At 33.4% G+C, this 22,500-nt stretch overlaps 1 protein-coding gene across 4 annotated transcripts in view; it reads right to left on the bottom strand.

Annotated features, from left to right (window-relative positions):
• Positions 1-22,500, bottom strand: part of cltcl1 (clathrin, heavy chain-like 1) — a 48,490-nt gene that overhangs the window by 11,754 nt on the left and 14,236 nt on the right. For all 4 annotated transcript variants that reach the window (XM_058784610.1, XM_058784611.1, XM_058784608.1 and 1 more), the window contains 23 exons: positions 20,838-20,999; positions 20,631-20,744; positions 19,121-19,294; positions 17,811-18,008; positions 17,449-17,649; positions 14,133-14,285; positions 13,925-14,047; positions 13,243-13,380; positions 12,355-12,519; positions 11,436-11,616; positions 11,188-11,351; positions 9,900-10,025; positions 9,664-9,806; positions 8,088-8,322; positions 7,708-7,830; positions 7,483-7,628; positions 6,026-6,209; positions 5,765-5,957; positions 3,858-4,015; positions 2,764-2,928; positions 1,442-1,549; positions 1,200-1,367; positions 35-184 (listed from right to left, as the gene is read on the bottom strand). In XM_058784610.1, the coding sequence (XP_058640593.1) occupies positions 35-184; positions 1,200-1,367; positions 1,442-1,549; positions 2,764-2,928; positions 3,858-4,015; positions 5,765-5,957; positions 6,026-6,209; positions 7,483-7,628; positions 7,708-7,830; positions 8,088-8,322; positions 9,664-9,806; positions 9,900-10,025; positions 11,188-11,351; positions 11,436-11,616; positions 12,355-12,519; positions 13,243-13,380; positions 13,925-14,047; positions 14,133-14,285; positions 17,449-17,649; positions 17,811-18,008; positions 19,121-19,294; positions 20,631-20,744; positions 20,838-20,999 (3,672 nt within the window). The remainder of the gene's footprint in view (positions 1-34; positions 185-1,199; positions 1,368-1,441; positions 1,550-2,763; positions 2,929-3,857; positions 4,016-5,764; positions 5,958-6,025; positions 6,210-7,482; positions 7,629-7,707; positions 7,831-8,087; positions 8,323-9,663; positions 9,807-9,899; positions 10,026-11,187; positions 11,352-11,435; positions 11,617-12,354; positions 12,520-13,242; positions 13,381-13,924; positions 14,048-14,132; positions 14,286-17,448; positions 17,650-17,810; positions 18,009-19,120; positions 19,295-20,630; positions 20,745-20,837; positions 21,000-22,500) is intronic.

The raw sequence follows: 22,500 nt of genomic DNA, 5'->3' as shown, positions 1-22,500 counted from the left end.
ACACGAGAGCAACATGTGATCCGTGTCATGTGACCTTGCAGATGAGCTCTTTGAAGCAAGCGTCTCTCCAGGCGTCGGTGGGGTGTGTTATCATCGTCAGGATGGCGTTGTCATACTCTTCATATTTATCATACAGGAACACAAGCTCCGCCCACAGATGGGCCTGCTCTGCCGCTCGTAACACCTGACCAATCACAACACAGCAAATCGTAAACACAACCTTTCCAGTGCATTCACATCATTACTAATATTACCAAGAGATACGCAAATATTAAATAGCTAATTACACTACCATTCAAAATGTTAAGATCAATATGATTTTGTTTATTTAATTAATAAATAAACAATTAATAAATATTTAAAAATTAAGGATGAATTCAATTGTTGAAAAGTGACAGTAAAGACATTTATAATGTTACAAAAATTTATATTTCAAATTAATGCTGTTCTTTTGAACTTTACGTTCATCAAAGAATCCTGAAAAATAAAATGTATCACAGTTTCCACAAAAATATGAAACTGTTTTTAACACTGATAATAATAATCAGAAATGTTTCTTGAGCAGCAAATATTAGAATGATTTCTGAAGGATCATGTGACACTGAAGACTGCAGTAATGATGCTGAAAATACAGCTGCATCACAGAAATAAATTACAGTTTAACAGATGTTCACATGAAAAAACAGCGATTTGAAATTGTACAAATATTTCACAATTTACCTGTTTTTACTGTATTTTTAATCAAATAAATGCAGCCTTGGTGAGCAAAAGAGAGACACTTTTAAAAACATTTTTAAAATCTTACCGACCCAAAACTTTTGAACAGTAGTAAAATGTACCAAAATGTAACATTGAAATGTTACCCTTGTGCAACATTAAAACACAAAAAAGAAAAAGGAAATGCAAAAGAAAATATTAATTTCCTCAGTACAACTTTCCTTACAGTGCTGATAACTCACTTTATTTATTTATTTACTTTAGTCATTTTTTAAATTTATTGACGTACTCATTTACATTAATGCATTTCGCAGATGCCTTTATCCAGAGCGGCTTACAAAGCATTCAACGTCTACATCTAATCAGTTCATGCATTCCTTGACGTTGCAAGCGTCATGCTCTTCTATACGAGCTCCAGGATGCAAATAACATTTTTATTTCTTCAGCTCACTCTCTGAGAAACACATTAGCGAGAGTCGCACCTTAGGGATGTTGACTCGGGACCAGAAGAGCTCCAGATGTTCCCTCATCCTCTGGGGTTTGTATTTGGAGTAGAGGATGGCCAGCTCGGTGAACATGCCCATGTGAGCGCGCTCCAGCCCCAACGCCGCCTCCAGCAGCACGATCAGCTCCTCGAAATACCCGCGGTCCTGACGCACACAGAGAAGACATCACAAACCCGCACTGAGCTCGTCCACAGACTGAGATTGTGAGGGCTGTTCACCTGATAGTAGTTAATGAGCTCCTCCAGTTCATCAGCATGAGTGACGATGTGAAGGCCGGAGATCTGCGCTAACTTGAACTCCTCTCCGTCCACACACGCAAAACACACCTAAAAATACAGTACGATTGAGATTTCAGTGAGGACACGAACATTACAGGACGCTACAAACCAGTTGTGCATGACAAGAGAATAATGTTTAAAGTAGGGCTGTCAATTTAACATGTTCATATGGTGCAATAAAATGCAGTTATAAAAATGCAGTTCAAATAAAGATCATTGTAGATGTTTAATTACTATTTGGAGCATCGGGATCGCTAGACGAGGGCTTAATGAACTCATTTTTGTGAAAACCTCAAATTCGAACAAAACTGAAATTTTTCACTTCTTTTGCCTGCAGCTCAAAATTAGACCGTGCACATTCACACTCATTTTGCCAGCACGGGTCACGTATGCTCCTAAAATTCAAGATATGAGGGCAAAAATGCCCCTGTATGGGTTTTTGTTTTTCATTTATATCATATGATACTGCTTAGCCAAAATGATTTTCCCGATTATCTGAACAAAAATGCTGATTTCATACAACAGTAAATAAACCAAAGTTAACACTGTGTAATATTTTAAACACAATATTGTCTGTTTTTGCTCAGTTTTGCAAACTAAAATATTTCTAAACAAAGCCAAAGCACAGCATTGATTCGTTACTAAATGAATCCATGTTTTGAGCGAATCGAGTGAGTCAATGATTCAGTGAATCGTTCATAAAGACAGTTCACTTGCTTCATTTCTGAATGAATCAGACGTTTGAACGAATAACTGAATGATTTATTCATTAATGGACTTGCCGCCAGCTACAGGTGGTTTTAGTTTCTAATTTTCATTTAGTATAACTTGATGTACTATATTAACTAAAACATATAAGAGACACATGAAAAGGTTTTAAATATATAAAAAATATTATTATTACAGACATTGTTTTCATTCATAAAGACAGTCACTTGCTTCATCATTTGTTTGAATGAATTGGTTGGATGAATGATTCAATGACTCACTCATTAAGACAATGGGTTTAATTTCAGAGTTTCATTTATTTATTTATTTAAATTTCGTATTTTTATGTGTGGCCTAGAATCAATATATGTCTTTTTAGCAATGTCTATTCAATGCTTTTCTCATTTAACACAATAATGACATTAAATGATCTTTTGAGGGGTAATTTCTCAGCCCATATTGATTTGCAATTAATTAATCGATACTTTAGGTAATTAATTTGTTTAAATAATCTCAATCAGCCCTATGTATTTAATGACGTCTTCATCTCTCACCTCTTTCCATGTGCGTGTGCAGCTGGCCTTTCGTGCGCTGTCAACGGCCGCCTGAAACTCGCCGAGGTGAACAAGTGTGGACGCCAGACGAGCGAAATTAGACACATTATTAAACAGCAGCCGGGCGGCTTCAAACATACCCTCTTCATAACATCTCTCGCCAACCTACAGACAGAAACACGTTACTCGACACTGAAAATAATACAAGATGTGATGCTCTGCAGTGATCTCCAGTGATAGATCTCAAAGCACACGTTCTGCTACTGTCATCAAGTGTGCACAATACTGTTGAGTAACAAGATTATAAATTAATCTTAAAAGACCATTTATTATGGATTATTATGAAAATATTTCAAATACGATTATTTTAATAATGTAAAATATATTCATTATTAAATATAAACATGTTACCATTAATATTAAATATATGCATAATATATTGTTGTTGCTATCATTATTATTAATAACATCATTACATGAAATGTTATATTTCTATTATCTTCTCTTATCTATTACTATTATCTTCCATATATGTACTAAACTATATACTATATATAAAATATTTTATATTGAATAATAATACAAGTATATAATTGTATATATAATAATATATTATATAATATATTTATATGTATATTTAATAACAGCGTATTATATATTAATAACTATGTTTACAAGGTTATTACAGTTAAACAAAATTAAAACTTAAAACCATAAAAACTTGAAATTTTTGTTACTTGAAATATAATAAGCATTAAATGAAATAAAATATAAAAACAAACTTACTTTTATTATTATTTCAGCTAGTTGACAAGGCAACATTTCTCATTTTAAATTTGATGTACACAATTGATAAAAACTATATTGACATATTAAAAAAAGACCAAAACAAAATTGCTAAAATTTTAACTTAAATTGAAAAGAAAATGGAAAATATAACAATAAAAGCTCATTCAAAATATTAATAAGAGCTATAATAGTACCCCAATAATACTGAAATAAAACTTTAAAAATATATATATAGAGAGAGAGAGAGAGAGAGATTTATCAGATAAGGAAGCTAGCTAACATTAAAAGTGTGTAAATCTCCGTACTTGCTGTATGTGAGCGTTGTTGGGGCCATTGATAAAGTCCTCCAGCTCAGTCAGACGGTTTGTTTTAGCGAGAGCAAAGATAAGCTCCGTTTCCACGTACGACTCTCTGGCTTTCTTCCTCGCCATTTGAAGAAACTTCACCAGATCCTCCCAGTTCCCTATAAAAACATACACTTGCCTGGGATATTGTTCAATCAATTTACAGCATATTATGGATGTTTTTAAGCCATGTACACATCAGTTTAAGGATGTTTGAGGACAGATCAAGTTGAATGTCCTAAAAACAAAGGAAATGGTGTTTTATTTCCGATGGTGGACAAATGCTGTTTTCGCCATTGACTATTAAAGGTCAGGACACTGAAAATGTTCAATGTTTTAAGGTTCTCGGAATTACCATCTCTGCAACGTTAAAGTGGGACGACAACCTAAGAGGCATTATTTAAAAATCCCATCAAAAGCGTTTTTTTCTTAAGACAGCTTAAAAAGTTTGGGGTATCTAAAGTTGGTATGTTCAATTTTTATAGAGCTGTCATTGAAAGCGTGCTGACTCTTTATAATTGATAGGACATATATGTATGCATTTTAATGTATGTTATTATTATTGATGAGCTCAACAAGCAAATTCCAAACAATTAGGGTGTTTGGCAATAAATAGGGCTGCCCCCTAATAGTCGACCAAAATTTTTTTAGTCGCTTAGTCACAGAAAAAAAAAAAATCCACAGGCGAACAAAGTCACACAGTCTTTGACGGAGAGTTCGTTAATGGCTGGTCTATGTGGTAGGCTAATACAGTACATCGGGCAGGACATCCAAACGCTCTAAAGACTACGTTTATTTGTGTGTACTCACAATAACAACAAAACATTGCGCTTTTGTAAAATAATGAAAGCATCAGGATTCGCTTTCTGCCGTTTCGGTCTCTGTGAACTTGAGCGAAACTCTGAAACTCTGTGTATAATTGCCATACAGACATGAAAAAATATCTATAGACAGCGAAATGTCTACTTTCAAATGAACCAATTCAAATGGAAAACAAATTTTCTCCGATTATGTCATCCGTATGAAATATGCATACAGGCGCATCCACTACTGCGGATACGACGAGTCGCCAACTTCATCTCTTATGCTGAAAACAAAGAAAGCGCTAGTGTATCAATACATTATTAAAATGTTAATGCAGCCTCCTTAATGTTTTTCCCAGACACATTCATAATCATTAGCTTCTGCAGTGCGCTGTGGCAAGCTTTATGCGTGTGCTAGAGCGCTTATAGACTATGTAGGCAATTAAAGGCTCATTATAATGGTTTATTAATAAATGTGCCATTAGTCGACTAATGCTTAAAATGAACGACTACTAGTCAACCAGAAAAATCTTTAGTCAAGGGCAGCCCTAGCAATAAATAAATAAATACGGTGAAATAATATGTTATTTGTTACCCTGGACCACAAAACCAGTCTTAAGTGTCAATTTTTCGAAATTGAGATTTATACATCATCGGAAAGTTGAATAAATCAGCTTTCCATTGATGTATGGAATCTGAGGGTGCAAAAAAATCTAAATATTGAGAAAATCGCCTTTAAAGTTGTCCAAATGAATTCTTAGCAATGCATATTACTAATCAAAAACGACGTTTTGATATATTTACAGTAGTAAATTTACAAAATATCTTCATGGAATATGATCTTTACTTAATATACTAATGATTTTTGGCATAAAAGAAAAATCTATAATTTTGACCCATACAATGTATTTTTGGTTACTGCTACAAATATACCCCAGTTACTTAAGACTGGTTTTGTGGTCCAGGGTCACATTTAGCCATATCAAAACAGTAGTGATGTGCATGGGTAAAATTGACCCAAAGGCGGTTCTAGTGTTAAGGATGTTTGAGGACAGATCATCTCACCGTTTCTACTGGCAGCATCGACCACCTCCATGTACGCCGACGGCTCTCCGGCTTTGATGTAGGAGTCGATGGCCTCTTTGATCAGACCAGACTGAAGCTGAGCCTGAGCCAGCCGACTCCAGACCGAGCCCTCGGCACAGCGCTCCGCAAACTCATACGCCCGGTCCAGATTCCCCATGTGCTCGATCAGAACCTGCGTGGGACAGAGCTTCAGTCCAGGCATCTGTGTGCGGACCATCACGTGATCATGTGTTTGCATACCTGTATTGCTGAGGTGTTGACGTCGAACTTCTTGAAGATGGAGAAGGCCTCTTCATACAACTCGTTGCTGATGGCGATGTTGGCGATGTCAGGAGCGTCATAATTGTCCAGCCGGTTGATGTACTCCATGACCCGTGTCCGGTCTGCTTTGATGGCCGTCAGGATCAGCAGGTTCTGCAGGTTCCTGATGCAAAAGACATGTTTTAATATCATCACATACAGTCAATGTATAATCTACATCAGGGGCCAGTTGCATCAACTTAGCCTGTGTCTTAAGAACTAGTTTGACCAAATAGCAGTTGCCAACGAGATACTTTTCCAATACAAATAAGACCAATCTACCTTTTCATAACTGAATTAAAAAGTTATGACCAGTCTTGAAGAAACAAATTAGATGATTAACTTTTTAAGACTAGTCTAAATGGTTTATGCAACCGGCCCCAGATCACTCCCATCGCAATCAACAACATATTTACATTCATTCAGCTTTTATCCAAAACTACTTACAATTACAACAACGTGGATAATCTTATTTCAATAAAATAAAATAAAAACACATAACTCCCATTATAAATCATAAAATATAATAATCAATAATATCAATATAATAATATATTTAAGTTCATTCATTTAGCAGATGTTTTTATCCAAGGCTGCTTACAAATGAGCAAAACAACAAAGCGATAAATCCAAATTCAGAATTATAATATAATATAACATACAAATATAATATAATGTAATAGAATAGAATAAAATGTATTTACATTTATTCATTTATCAGATACAATGAAATGAGATATATAACAAAGCAATCAATCTTAATTAAATATAATGTAATGCAATATAATTTAATAATATTTATAATATAATACAATACATTCATTCAAAACTACTTACAACTGAGGAATACAATAAAAATATGAATCTTAATTTAGTAATATAATATAATAATATAAAATGTTGTAATGTAATATATTTACATTTATTAATTTAGAAGATGCTTCTATGCAAAGCTACTATTCAACAGTGGTTAATCTTAATCAAATCAAATTAAATAAAATTAAATATTAAACATTGTTATTGTATTTACATTTGTCATTTAAATAATTTACATTTTCATTTAGCATGTGCTTTTATTCAAAGCTTCTTAAAAATGAGGAATATAACAAAGCGATCAATCTTAATTCAATACAATGTAATGTAACAATATATTATAATATATAATATAACATAACATAATATAAAAAGAATAATTATAATCTACTTTTGATGCTCCACACAGCTACTCTCCAACTACATAATTTTCCTGTCAGTCAAAAACAATCCTTTATTTACACAATCTGTGAGATTTTTGCAATGCATTTTATTCATTATATATTTAATTTGGACCCTGTGATATTTGGTCTCTGGTATAATATGAATTTGATCTCAATCGGTGTGACACGAGTCAGACTGACCTGTGTTCACTGAATATGGAGTTCTCCAGAACAATCTTCTCCAGAAGTTCAATGAGTTCATTGGGCAGATCGGCCGTCATAAACGCCTTCACCGTCACAGACACTTCCTCTGGATCCTGCGTCTCCGGCAGAGCCGTCTGAACCACCTGTGCACATCCTCATCATTAACATCTCAATAATCACACACTGCATGATATCTGTAGATGTTTCAGGTGCGACTCGTGCCTGATCTATCAGCGGCCGTTTGTACGGGTTCGTATCCTGCAGAACTTGAGCCCAAAGATCTGGATCTTTCCGCCGCACCAGATACCGCGACTCGCTTTTAAACAGGGAGTTCTCATTGCACACCTACAGGAGGACAGAAAACACTTTTATGTTTCTAGAGCAGTAAATCAGTATATTAGAATGATTTCTGAAGGATCATGTGACACTGAAGACTGGAGTAATGATGCTGAAAATACAGCTGCGCATCACAGAAATAAATTACATTTTAACAGATATTCAAATGGAGACTGGTTATTTTAAATTGTAAAAATATTTCATATTATTACTGATTTTATGGTATTTTTGATTAAATAAGTGCAGCCGTGGAGAGCAGAAGACACCTGTATAAGCTCCAGGTCACACTGTCCTCTCTCATAGGCCACAAAGGCGAGGTGCGGGTCTCTCTTCTCGCAGTACTGGCCCACGGTCGCGCTGTCATAGTGCAGGTTTTCTCGGAGGAAGCGCTCAGGATTGTTGTTACTGTCTATGTAGATCTTTGCCAGTGCATTGTGGGTAGCGGGTTCTTCACAGCCCTCCTGAACACGAGATTCCAGCCAGGACAAGAGCAGCTTCAGTCTGGAGAAAACGAGACACTGATGGATCTGACTGCCACACTATGTGTTAGGACTGGGTAGTATAGACATTAAAATAATTTATCTCAAAAAAATATTTCATAAGAATATATATGGTCTTTTTTATATTTGATATGCATTTGCTCTGAAATAAGAGAATTTGAATAAAACTCTTAAAAGAGTTGTTTTACATATACTAGATTAATTTATATTAATATAAGCATTTTTTTATTTTACATATATTTGTTAATTATACATTTCTTATTTTACATATAGTAAATTATATATATATATATATATATATATATATATATAATTATTTTTTGTTTGTTTTATATATACTAGATTTATTTTATATTCATATATACATTTTTATATAGTAGATTCATTTTATTAGTATATTTTAAATTTTATATATAGTCGATTTGTTTATATTCATGAATACATTATTACCATATAGTACGGTATATCCTTATATATATGTTATATATAGTCAACATTTAGATTTTATATAGTACATTTAAAAATGTTTAAAATGAGAAGAAAAATACAGTATATATTTAACTAAAAATAATCTAGGGTGTTATTTGTGAGCTTTGAGTATTCATGATACATTGTATATTTACAATATCTTAAATATTGTATTATTTTACATATTTTTTAATTTATATCTTTTTTTTCCTTGGCAATCTACAATTTACTAATAACTTGAAATACTGTGATAACAAACTGGCAAATAAAATAAACACTGGAATCATCACACTAGTTAAAGATACTGGTAAATTACATTTTGCCAGATTATTACATGTGACCCTGGAGCACAGAAGCAGTCATAAGCAGCACAGCTATATTTGAAGCAATAGCCAACAATACATTGTATGGGTCAAAATGATCAATTTTTCTTTTATGCCAAAAATCATTAGGATATTAAGTAAAGATCATGTTCCATGAAGATTTCCTACCGTAAATACATCAAAACTTAGAATTTTTGATTAGTAATATGCATTGATAAGAACTTCATTTGGACAACTTTAAAGGCGATTTTCTCAATATTTAGATTTTTTGCATCCTCAGATTCCAGATTTTCAAATAGTTGCATCTCAGACAAATATTGTCCGATCCTAACAAACCATACATCAAATGATGTATAAATCTCAATTTTGAAAAATTGACCCTTATGACTGATTTTGTGGTCCAGGGTCACATATTATATTATATTATATTATATTTCATTATAAATATATCATAAATATCCAATGCATCTAATGACTTTTCACTTCACTGCTAGAAAAAAAATGAGAGAAGCAGCGGGTGAAGAAAAAGGACAGGACTGGATCCGTTATACCGGTTTCTTTTCTCCACTTCCTCCACCAGCTGGTCTGTGCTGAAATCTCCTCGTACGGCCAGGATCAGACTCTTCATGGTGTCCTCGGAGCAGTCGACATCCAGCAGACCTCCGACCACCACCGGCAGCCTGCTGGGATTGACCTGCACCAGCGCAAACACACACTCATCAACTCCCCAGATCAGCAGCGTGTGTGTGTGTGTGTGTGCATGATGAGCTCAGGACTCTTGCTGTACCTTCTGTACGTAGATCTCGATGTACTTCTGCAGGCTGTTACGGTACAAGTAGAGCACGAGATCGTGGACGAAATCGAAGCGGTCGCACACGATGATGAGAGGAAGCTGATCGGTGAGTTTGGCTTCCTGTGCAACGACACGACAAAAACCTGATTACAAATACACATCAAGTCCAATGAGCTTTACTGGCATCACAAACAAAGCTATATTCTATTGTCAAAAAGAATTAGAATGCATTTCTATATTCAAAGCAGTAGAGTGTGAGACAACAATGAGCAATTCGTAAACAGTTATTATATTATTAATTATTATAAAAATTGTAATCAAAGAGAAATGCAAAAGGGGAGATTGTTGTAAATTTAATTAAACTGTTAACGATTAAATTAAAAATGGTAAAAGTAAGCTGAGGTTAAATTATTTGTTCTCATTAATTCAACTGAATTAAAATAATTAATTAAAATAAAAATGTAAATTTAAGCCACTTGAATGTTAATTGTTATTAGTTCAATTCAGTTTATTCAATTAAAATAAACTGTTAATAATTGCATGTAAAAATGTAAATATAAGCTAAGGTTGAACGTTTATTTAAATTGTTAATTATTTGATTAAATTCAATTAATTTAAATAGATTGTTAATAATTAAATAAAAATTTATATTAAGCTGCATTTAATGTTTTTTTTATTGTTATTACTTCAATTTAATTATTTCAATTAAATTTTTTTTTCATTTTAACTAATTATCTTGATGTTGAATGTTTATTTTATTGTTATTAATTCAGTTTGAATTAATTCAGTTAATTAAAATAAATTGTTACTAGTTAAATTAATAACTGAAAATATAAGCTTGCCAAGGTTTATTTTATTGTTATTAATTCATTTAATTTATTTTAATTAATTAAAATACAATGTAAATTATTACATTAAAAATGTAAATGTAAGCTAATGTTGAATGTTTATTTTATTGTTATTTATTCAATTCAACTCATTCAGTAAATTAAAATAAAAGGTTAATTAAATGTAAAAATTTAACTATAAGTTATAGTTAATGTTTATTTTAATATTATTCATTTACTGAAATTCAATAAATGAAAATAAATTGTCAATTTGATTAAAACCATATTATTATTACCATAACTCATCATCTGCATTAATGCTTCTGTTAATATTGTGCGTTTAACAATTGCGCCAGTAAAAGTCATATATATGAAGACAGATGCGCTAAACTGGATTTATTGACAGATTTTGTTGAACTGAACGCATCGATGAGCTTGGTTTCTCTCTCGTGTACCTTGAGGAAGTTCTTGACGCGCTCGGCGTTGTAGCAGTTGCTCTCTCTACAGATGCGCTCCACCTCTTTGATCTGACCTGTCTTACACGCCGCCTGAATGTACTTGAAGTGCACATCGGGGTCCTGACTGAAGTTCACGATAGAGCCCAGAAAATAAAACAGACCTGAGCGAGACAAACAGAAATGAGGAATCATTCACCACACCAGCCTCAAACCCCTCTGAAGCCTCACAAACACACACGTCTCACCCTCGTAGCTCTTGAACGACTCAAAAAGCTCCACCAGCGTCTGCGTTCCCAGCTGCTCGTGGTACTTGGTCGCGATCTGAACGCTCAGCTGCAGGTTCTGACGCAGGTTTGCAGCCAACATGGCCCTCAAACACTCGACGGAGTCGCCGACAGACAGAGAGCCAAAGAAATTCACCAGCCACTGACAGAGAAAGAGAAGAATAACAACACTAAATGTTCAAGACTGCTCTGACAGACAATAACTTTATTCATACATTATTGAATTTGAATTAAAAAATGTAAAAATTTGAAATTGAAATTGTAAAAATTTGAATTTAAAAACGTAATTTGAATTAAAAAAATGTAAAAATTTGAATTAGTAAAAATTGAAATGTTAAAATTTTAAATTTTAAATTTTAAAAATGTAAAAAAAATTATTTTAAAAATGTAAACAAATTAATTTAAAAAAATTTAAATTTGAATTAAAAATGTAAAAATTTTTATTTAAAAATTTAAATTTAAAATGTTCTTGATATTTACGCACAAGAGGTTACTCTGCAATAAACACTGCAAGTTTCAAAACACAAAACAAACTCCCCATTTTAACATGAATATTAAAAATAAAATAATTAATAATAGTGATAATAGTACAATTGCACTTTATTTTGTTTTTAAATAATAAACAAAAACTTAAAGTGTGATAATATATTTTTAAATTCAAAAGAGCATTAAATAAAAATTAAATTTTAAATTTTCTTTTACTTTTATTTTCTTTTACTTCTATTGCAACCTTTGATGCTCTAAATATAATGCTATAATCAACACTGTTCATGATTTGATCATCTTGGCGGCTGTTTTCAAAAGAGTTCCACATGTAATGCTCATTTAATATGCAAAGACATTCGCCTGAGTCCTTTAGCTCTCACACACACAGACACACCTCAGGGTTGAGCAGGTGTGTGTGTACGATGGTCCGTTTGATGTCATAGGGGTCGCTGTAATGCTCCAGAGCTCTCTGCAGAAGACCGGCTTTCTCACACAGCTGAGCGATGTGAGCGCGCTCGTAGTGAGTGAACATCTGATTCCCCAGGATCGCGTCTGCTACCTGCAAACACACACACACACATAAACACACCAGGTAAAAGTCTTGTTGTGATATGCTTTTGGTTTTCAAAGTTACTAAGTCGAATTATGATGTGATGTGCATTTAAAGTGTTTTCAGACAATCACTTACTTACTGACAGGAGTATGAAACAGTCTTGGAGAGCTAAGCTAGGCTGAAAATACTAAACCTTTAAGCTAAACTTCATCAACAAAACACAAAACATACAAACTAAACATTCATGTTTACATCTTACCAACTAATGACCAAAACCAATGTGATTTCAACAAGACTTTTTTAAATGACATCTCTGCAGTGTTATTATTTTTAGAAAAAAAAAAAAAAAAAGGTTTTCATTAATTGAAATAACATGAAAATGAAAATACAAATATTAGATGAAAAATTTGCACTTAAACTTAAAAATTGTAAATGAAAAAATAAGAAATGTTTTAAAGCTAAATATATAAAAAAAGAAATAAAAATAACAAAATCACATAGTAAAAATTACTAAAACTTTATACATTTTTATAAATAATAAAATTATTTAATATAAAAATTAATAAACATTAATAAATACTATAATAGTATATAAATAGTACTAAAATAACTGGTTCTCAGACGGTCCAAGTAAAAAATAAAAAAATAAAATGGTATTGTGGTGGGTCATCTTGTATAATTATGCTGTGACTGCAGCATCATGAGCTTCTCTGTATTTGATTGGTTCACCTGAGGGGCGTGAATGAGGTTCATCTCCAGGAGGCGTGTCTGCAGAGGCCCCTCCTCCGGCCTGTTGTTCTTCAGAGCGTCCAATAGGAATGAAGTACACTGCTGCACTAGATTCCCCTCCATAAAGACATCCACCACCTCAAACACACACACACACACACACACACAGGGTCAGTGATGAGCGCAGTCACGGTGTGGAGCAGTGCTATTTTTAGAGATCCTGTTATAGTTTTTATTAATATTTTACATTAGTTTTACTTTTATATTTTGTTTTTATTTTTCATTTTAAAGTTTTAGTAACTAGTTTTTCTGTTTATATTTCCTGTTTTTATTTTAATTAAAGTTTTAGTAACTCATTTTTATTTTTAAATTTTCTGTTTTCATTTTAATTAAAGTTTTAGTAACATTTTTATTTTAAAATTTTCTGTTTTCATTTTAATTAAAGTTTTAGTAACTCATTTTTAATTTTATATTTTCTGTTTTTATTTTAGTGAGTTTTGTCATGTTTATTTTATTTATTTGTTTATTTATTTTAAATATATCTGTATTTTTAGTAACAAAAAATATAATTTTTACGGTTTTAGTTTTAGTTAACTAGAAAATGAATCTGAAGGGACACAAACATTTAAGTGTACTAGATCGATTTCACTGTAGAAATAACTGAAACGTCCGTGTTTGATACCTGGTTGATGTTGACGAGCGGTTCTTCATCCTGAACCAGCATCTGAGCGAACTGAAGGCCCTGATCAGGACCGGATCTCATCACACTCCTCAACAGCATCACCCAGTCTGGAGAATATCCCATCTGCCCCCAAAAACAACACGTCAATCACACCAGAGCAGAGACACAGATGAGGGTAGAATAGAGCGTTTGAAAGGAACGCCGGTACCTTCTTAGCATAGAGCACTATCTTCTGGAACTGACCCGTCTCAGCGAAGCACTGGATGACTTTAGCAGGAACATTCGCTCGCAGGTAAACGCTGAGGGCCAGAGTGACGTCAGCCGCCTTCACCAGATCACCCAACTCCTCCGAGCACTCCAGCTGCAGGGCATCATGGGAAAAAGATCACTAAACGGATGCCAATCCAACATTCAAGAGTCACTTTCAGTGTTGTTATTGTTGTCTAATACTTCAACTACTTTACAAATAGTTTTGGGTAACTGAAATAAAGCTGAAAAAAAAAAAAACATAATTTAACTTAATGTAAGCAAAATGTTGCTTTGACAACTGAATGAAATAAATGAGTTTCAGTTGAAGCACTAAAACTAAGATAAACATCTATACAGAAATTAAAAATAAATAAATAAAAACTACTATAAATTAAAAAGTACACAACAAAACCTAAAAATTTAAATTAAAAATAAAAACAAAATTTTAATGAAAACTGAAAATGTTAAGTAAAAAGCTAATTAAAAAAAATTAATAAATACTATAATAGACAGGGCAACAATCCAACCCTCAAAAGTCATTGTTAACTAATACTAAATGGCAATAAAAACAAGCTGAAATCAAATAAAAAATATATTAGGTAAGATTAAAATATAAATATTAGATGAAAAATCAAAACTTAAACTTAAATGAAAATTACTTAAATGAAAACGTTGCCTTGGCAACTAAATGAAATAAACAAGTTTCAGTTGAAGCACTAAAATTACTAGAACTAAAACTGAGCTCTATATATAAAATCTATATAGAAATGAAAAATAAATAAAAACTAATAAAAATGACAAAAGCACAACAAAATGACTGAAACTTAAACTAAAATTAAAATAAATACTTTAAAATATAAAATTAAAAGAGTTCAAAACTATAATAAATAATAAAATAAATGCTATAAAACTATACAAATTATACAAAAAATAACATTTTATGGTAAGTGTTATAAACCATGGCCAATCAAGTGCATATTTCATGCATAAAAATAAAATTATTCTCAAAATATTAGAGATAAATTTGATTAGCCAACTTCATTTTTATAAACAGACAAAAAATAAATAAATAAATAAATAAAAATTGAAATGAAAAGATAATGTCATCTGATCATTCCTTTGACAAATTATGTACAACAATTTAAATTTCACTTCAAACCTTTAAGCCGATGTTAACAGAAACACTTTAAAAAATGTATTATTTAATTAAAAACTTCAAATGTTATATCTGTGGTGGGTGGGTCGCTTTGTTTATACAGCCTATTGCTTGAACACTATAGACACATGCTTAGACCAAAGTAACAAAACTTGAAGCTTCTGTTACTACACCTTAAACACAGTGTAATCATACCTTAAACAAAAGTGCTGCTTTGCACTTCAGTTGCAATTCTGCAACACACTTGCTCCTGCACACTACACACTATTTCATACATAAGACACCGTTCATAAAGGAAATCTCATGGGTACCATTGGGAAAACACATCTATTCAAAATACAAAACACATTGGGTGATTGAAAACACTTAGACACACACCTGAAAACACTTACTTACAAAACTGATCAACAATCAGCTAGCCTATTTGAGCCATTTTGAGAACTTTGCCAGCATGGAGGTAGAGGTAGAGGTAGAGGTAGAGGTAGAGGTAGAGGACGAGGACGAGGACGAGGACGAGGACGAGGACGAGGACGAGGACGAGGACGAGGACGAGGACGAGGACCAAGACATGGTCGAAGAGGCTATGCATGGAACAGTATTTCAGATGATATTAGAGCAACGTTGGTGGATCATGTGATAAATCATGGCCTGACAATGAGGGAAGCTGGGCAGAGAGTCCACCCACATCTAAGCCGGTTCACCGTTGCATCCATCATAAGGACATTCAGACTGGAAAACAGGTATGTCTTCAACTCCCCACTCCAGACTGTATTTACAGTACTGTACCATATCACATTACTGTATCACATGTACTGTATTGCAAGTTGGCTAGTGCTCCTTTTGTAACAAAAAATGGTAGTTTTGTGGAACATACAGTACAGTATAGTACATAGCAGTGTACCATTGAGATGTTACAGTAATGTATACAGTACCGTAAAAAAAGAACCAAACCAATAACAATTTGTGGTTGCATTTTTCTACAGAAGACCTTCTGGGGTGGTCGGCAACGCCGGGGTCGTAATATAATTGGGCAAAGGGCAATTGTGCACGGCAGCGTGGGGTAAACATCACAATGTGTGCCGCCATGAGCCTTGGAGGGCTACTACACCATCATGCCAAACTAGGTCCCTACAATACACGACATATACTAACATTTCTCGATGCACTTCATGATGCAGCTGTACAGGACAGATCAGAGCAGCCCAGGTTTGTTGTTGTCTGGGATAATGTTAGTTTCCACCGGGCTGCTGTGGTGCGGGACTGGTTCACCAACCATGATCAATTTGAAGTTGTATACTTGCCCCCTTACTCTCCATTTCTAAACCCTATCGAATAATTTTTTTCCGCTGGGAGATGGTGCGTATATGACCGCCAACCGCAGGCCTCTTCTACAGGCAATGGAAGAGGCATGCGGAGACATTGAGGTAACGTCAATCCATGGATGGATTCGGCACACAAGGCGTTATTTTCCCCGTTGCTTAGCAGGAGAAAATATTGCTTGTGACGTTGATGAGATCCTATGGCTAGACGCACAATCCCACCCACGCACAATTGGCCTGTTTTTCTGTATTTACAGTAGTGTATTTTGTTTTATTTTTGCGTTACTGCATTTACTGTACTGTGATGTGCAGAATTGAGTTGATGTCATTTGTAACCTTTCAGTACTTTCATTTTTGGTTGTTGTGAAAACCTTTGTTGGAAAAAAAAAGGAACAAAAACTGTAAGTGTTGCATTGAGCTTCACAGAATGCTAACTGATGAACAATAAAAACAGTGAAAATAAAGACTGCAGTGTTTTATATAAAGTACACTAGTGTGTTGCTGCTAATCTGAAAGTGTATTCATATGATGCAAGTGTGTATCATTTTGTCATCAGAGTGACATTTTGACAGGATTGTTAGGTTTTGATAGCAGAGTTTCAATTCGACATTTTATTTCCCAGTGTTGTGTGCTTGTGTGTAAAGTTTTGACACAATGAGCCGAAGTTTTGCAAAAAGTGTTCAAGCAATAGGCAAAAACTGTAATCTGTCTAAACTGAACTTTTATTTTCCATGCTGTATAAATGCACAGATAAACTGAGTTGATTAGTAATAAATGGGAAAGAGTAATGAATATAGCACCTTCTCTCCCTTGAGCCACTTCTCCAGCAGCTGTGTTCGTCCCTGCTGCAGCACCGGCCTGCAGAGCTCCACCGACTCCAGCTTATTGAGCTGCCCGCGGTCCAGAAGAACCCCGAAGTACTGCAGCAGCGGAGACGGCTGGCCACCCTGCGCCGGGACGGCCTGGAATCGCCGGACGGTCTCTGCCGTTCGCAACACACCCTGAGAAACAGAAGAAGAGAAGGGAGTGAAGCCTGTGCTATTAAGACAATGTAGGCTAATCTGGCCAAAGAAGAACTTTTGTTTTATAATGAAATGTTCATTTAAAAGCAGCGATTCAGTGTGACTCTGTTTGAGCTGTGTGTGTGTGTGTTTTCAGGAACCTTGGGAGCCGACGCAGCGACTTTGGCCGCCTCAGTGTAGTTGCCCTGAGAGAAGAGCGTGTTGAACTTGTGAGTCAAGAGCTCCTCGGCTCCGGGAAGATCACTGCGTAACGCCAAACGCAACGCCAGCTCGGGATTCTGCAGCACGTTAGTCACGTAATTTACTACATTCTCCTCCTCCACACACACCGACAGCACCTAAACACACACACACACACACACACATTAGTGACACACGTGGAGTAACTAAACACGCACAGAGAAGAAAAGAGGAGATCACTGAAAACAGATTGGGCTGAAAATCTAAACCAATTGTTATTTAAAAATTTTTTAATACTAATAATAATAAAATTTTATTTATCTGTTTGCTTATTCATAATTATAATTTCATTATAATTATAACTTTGGAATACTCTATTCTGATTGATCAATTGTCTTTTTAAAAGCTGTTTTTTTTAATTATTGTATTTGGTTATCATATTTATTTATTTTTAGTTATAAATATAACTCTGGAATACTTGACTCCCATTGATACATTTTCATTTTAAAAGCTTTTATTTTTAATAATTGTATTTATCCAATTCTAATTATTGTATTTAGTTATAATTATAACTCTGAAATACTGAACATCATTAGTCAATTGTCATTTTATAAATCTGTATTATTATTATATATTTACTTAGTTATATATTTATTTAATTTGAATTTCATTTTAGATTTAGTTATAATTATACATATATAATTATATAATTGTCAATTGTCTTTTTGAATATTTTATATATATATATATATGTGTAATTTTGAATAATTATATTTCATTGTAATTTTTATTTAGTTATAGTTATATTTACTTCTATTTTATATTTAGTTAATATTTTAGCTCTTCTCACAGAATAAAATACTTCACAATCAATAAACAAACAAATAAAACAAAGGTAAACAAATATATATATATATATATATATATATATATATATATATATATAAACCAGATAGATAGATAGATGTAATTATGGCATTTTTAAAATTATATGGCAGTGCAATTTCAACTTTTACAAAACATTCAATTTATTATGTACAGCAAACAGAATGCTAACTACAAGCATAATAAACAAAACATAATAACAGACAAAGCCAGTTCAGTTCTTATTTTGTGCACAGATTTATGTGCTCATGCATCAGTAAAGGACATATAAAATGCACAATGCTGGACTCCAGAAGCAGTTTTGAGCGTGTTAAAGCATGCATTCTCTAAATGCTTTTGTCCTGCAAGCCACAGTTTTCAGCGTAGTATGTACAGATGTGTGTACCTGCCCCTTCTTATTGACCCCGATGATCCCAGATGTGCTCTCGTGAGCGGCCGTGACGAATATGGTTTCAGCGCTGATGCGGTTCATGTAAATACACACGCCCGACTCCAGATCATACATGTGAAAATAACCGTATTTAGTGATGAGGTAGATGACGCCGTGCTTAGTGCCGATCTGAGAGAGAAAACACAGGAGTGAACATGTGATCATTAACTCTTCTGTCATCAGGTAATAGAGTGGAAGTATTTTAATGGAAGTATTTTTACCGTTCATTTTTCCCATAGGGACTTTAAAAGAGTCTACATTAAAGCATTATAAGATATGAACCAAACCAAACAGCTACGAGGAGAATCACAACATTACAAACATTGCAAAAACAATCCCATGAAGCATTGCGAATGACCAGTGCTGGGTAGTAACTGATTACACATACAGTAATCAGATTCCAAAAATGAAGTACTCATAATTAGTTTAGATTAACATAATATTAGTCATAATATTAACTCTGAAAACTGTAGACATGTGATGCCACTGCTTTCTTATTAATATTTGTTCATGTAATGCAGGGATTCACAAAACTTTTTTTTCCCAGCCAAAACACTTTGACATAAAATATTAAGTTAATATTTCAATAATGTTGACAGTTTTCTGATGTAGGTTAATGATCACATAGACATGCAAGTAAACAAATTAAACATTTATATTTTTAGTGTTCAAGTGTTTTATTTATTTATTTATTTTTTCATATATAATTTTATTTTACATTTTTACGAGTGAATTAAATATTAGCTTTTTATTAATTCTCAAACCCACTGCAGTTTTTTACATTAAGCCCATTTAATGCACATTATGATATCAAATAACGAAGTATTTTTTTCTTTCTCTGTGCTTTTTAATATAAATGTGGCACATTTAATGGCAAGTTAAAAGCAAGTCAGGTAAAAAGTCATCTAGAAAGTAATCAGAACACATTACCTAAAATAAACAACCTAGATTATGTAACTAAATACGATTTTCATCATGTAATCTGTAATCAGTAACGGACAACAATTTGAAAGTAATCTACCCAGAACTGCGAAGAACATAATATATTTTAAATTTACTGCAAAATATGCATATATATACACAAATATGTATGTATTTTGAGGGCATGGGTAGACCAGCTTGATTACATCATGGGAGGGGGCGGAGCTAAAGATCTCTTTTGGTGCACTTTGCTTGCTGCAACTCTCTGATTGGTGGAATTTCTGTACAGCATCATGGGTAATGTAGTTTTCACCACGAATTCTGCTATTAAACATGATTATTTAAAAAATAAGTAAACGTGAACAGAGGGGTTCAGTAAAAGCAAACAGTTAACAACCTCAGTGCTCACAACAGCTCTGTCTTTAAAGGTTTATTTTATGTTAAATAAAATTTTTGTTAAAAATCAATTTGTCTATGGACAAACTGAAAGGGGTTTTTACTTCCGGAAGTGACTGATGTTTCATTAGTGTGGTAAAGGTTTGACCTGCATGGCCACAGGAAAGTCCGTCTGTGCTTCAGGAGGGAAAAACACATCCACTGCTTTCTTAGTGAACGGCTGGTTACCGGCCTGAGGCTGACCGACCTCGATGATGTGCAGCTGGAGAAGACAAAAAACAGCTTTATACTCCAGAAAAGCCACATAAACACACTCAGTTCAAAACCGTATGAATGTGATGGCGTCTAATGGCACCTTTCCTCCCGCCTGCCCTCTGACGGAGAAGCAGAAGAGCGTCGAAGCGTTTGTGTTTCCCTCCAGTTTATAATGTCCAAACGCAGCCGCGTGACCCTCGATGGGCTGAGAAACCTTACGGTCCACAGAGAACAACTGCATGGCGCCGACCACACGATTCTGCTGCAGGAGCCAGAGACCACACCGACATTCACAAACTAACACTCTGATTATATTCATCAAAAGACATTTATAATGTTACAAAAGATAAATAAATGCTGTTCTTTTGAACTTTCTGTTCATCAAAGAATCCTGAAAAATAAAATGCATCACAGTTTTCACAAAAAAATATGAACTGTTTTCAATATTGATAATAATCAGAAATGTTTCTTAAGCGGCAAATCAGTATATTAGAATGATTTCTGAAGATCATGTGACACTGAAGACTGCAGTAATGATGCTGAAAATACAGCTGCGCATCACAGAAATAAATTACAGTTTAACAGATATTAACTTTTTTAATAGTTTTGGGATTTTACATCATTTTTTATTTCTAAATAGCTTTTATTAAAATTTTTGTTTTGATCATTTTAGTACTTCAGCTTACTTCATGTAGGTTTTTTTAAGTTTAAATTATTCATTCAATATCTGTATTTTACTTTACTTCAGCTTTATTTCAATAACAGCTGATTTTTAATTGCTTTAAAATGGAAAACCATTAAGATTAAACTAATAATAAATAATTAAAAAATAAAAATACAACAGTTATTAAACAATATTCAATCGTGAAAATGTAAACTTACAATGAATAATTAAAAAACTATAAAAATAAAACACTTGCTAAAATTAAATAACAATATACATTTAAAATAATAAAAAAACAATACAAATAAAACAAAAAAGTATTAAATCATAAAAATGTAAAATTAAAACAATTTTTAAATAGAAATTTAAATAAAATAAAAAAAATACTTAAAAATAATTGAATTGCAAGATGTAAACTCTGATGGGGGGGGGGGGGATCATAAATAAAATATGAGATATAAATTTGGAATAGTAAGAAACTCAGTCCAAATTGTGAGATAAAAAAATTAGCAATTACCTTTTTATCTATTTATGTTGTTTTTTATCCCATGGCAGAAACAAGCTTCAATATGTATGTCATAAAGTTCAGAGAATCTTTCCCCGACAATCAGCACAGAAATGTGAAAAATGAGTGTTGAATCAGTGTCGTCGTCCCAATACATCATGCATCCCTACTTTAAAGTGCTGGTGCAGCAAAACTGAAAGATGAATTACCTTCACACCTTGGGGACCTAAAAAATGTTACTATCCTTGTGGGGACATTTGGTTCCCATAACATGATAAATCCCAGGTACACACTCACAGTCACACTCACACCCGTGTGTGTGTGTGTGTGTGTGTGTGTGTGTGTGTGTGTTTCTGTGAATTGTGCGGAATTTCCATATACTTCTATTACTTTTATATTGACCAAACAATATTTTCTATCCTAACCCTAAACCTACCCCTTACAGAAAACCTGTTTGCATTATTACACTTTCAGATAAACATCATTTACTATTTTTAATCATTTTGTCCCTCGTGGGACACACACATACACACACACACACTCTCTCTCACACTCTCTCACACACACTCACACACACACACACACATGTTCGTT

This window comes from Onychostoma macrolepis, chromosome 08 (genome assembly GCF_012432095.1).
Source record: "Onychostoma macrolepis isolate SWU-2019 chromosome 08, ASM1243209v1, whole genome shotgun sequence".
NCBI classification, from domain to species: Eukaryota; Metazoa; Chordata; class Actinopteri; order Cypriniformes; family Cyprinidae; genus Onychostoma; species Onychostoma macrolepis.
This window is presented reverse-complemented; position numbering and strand designations above follow the sequence as displayed.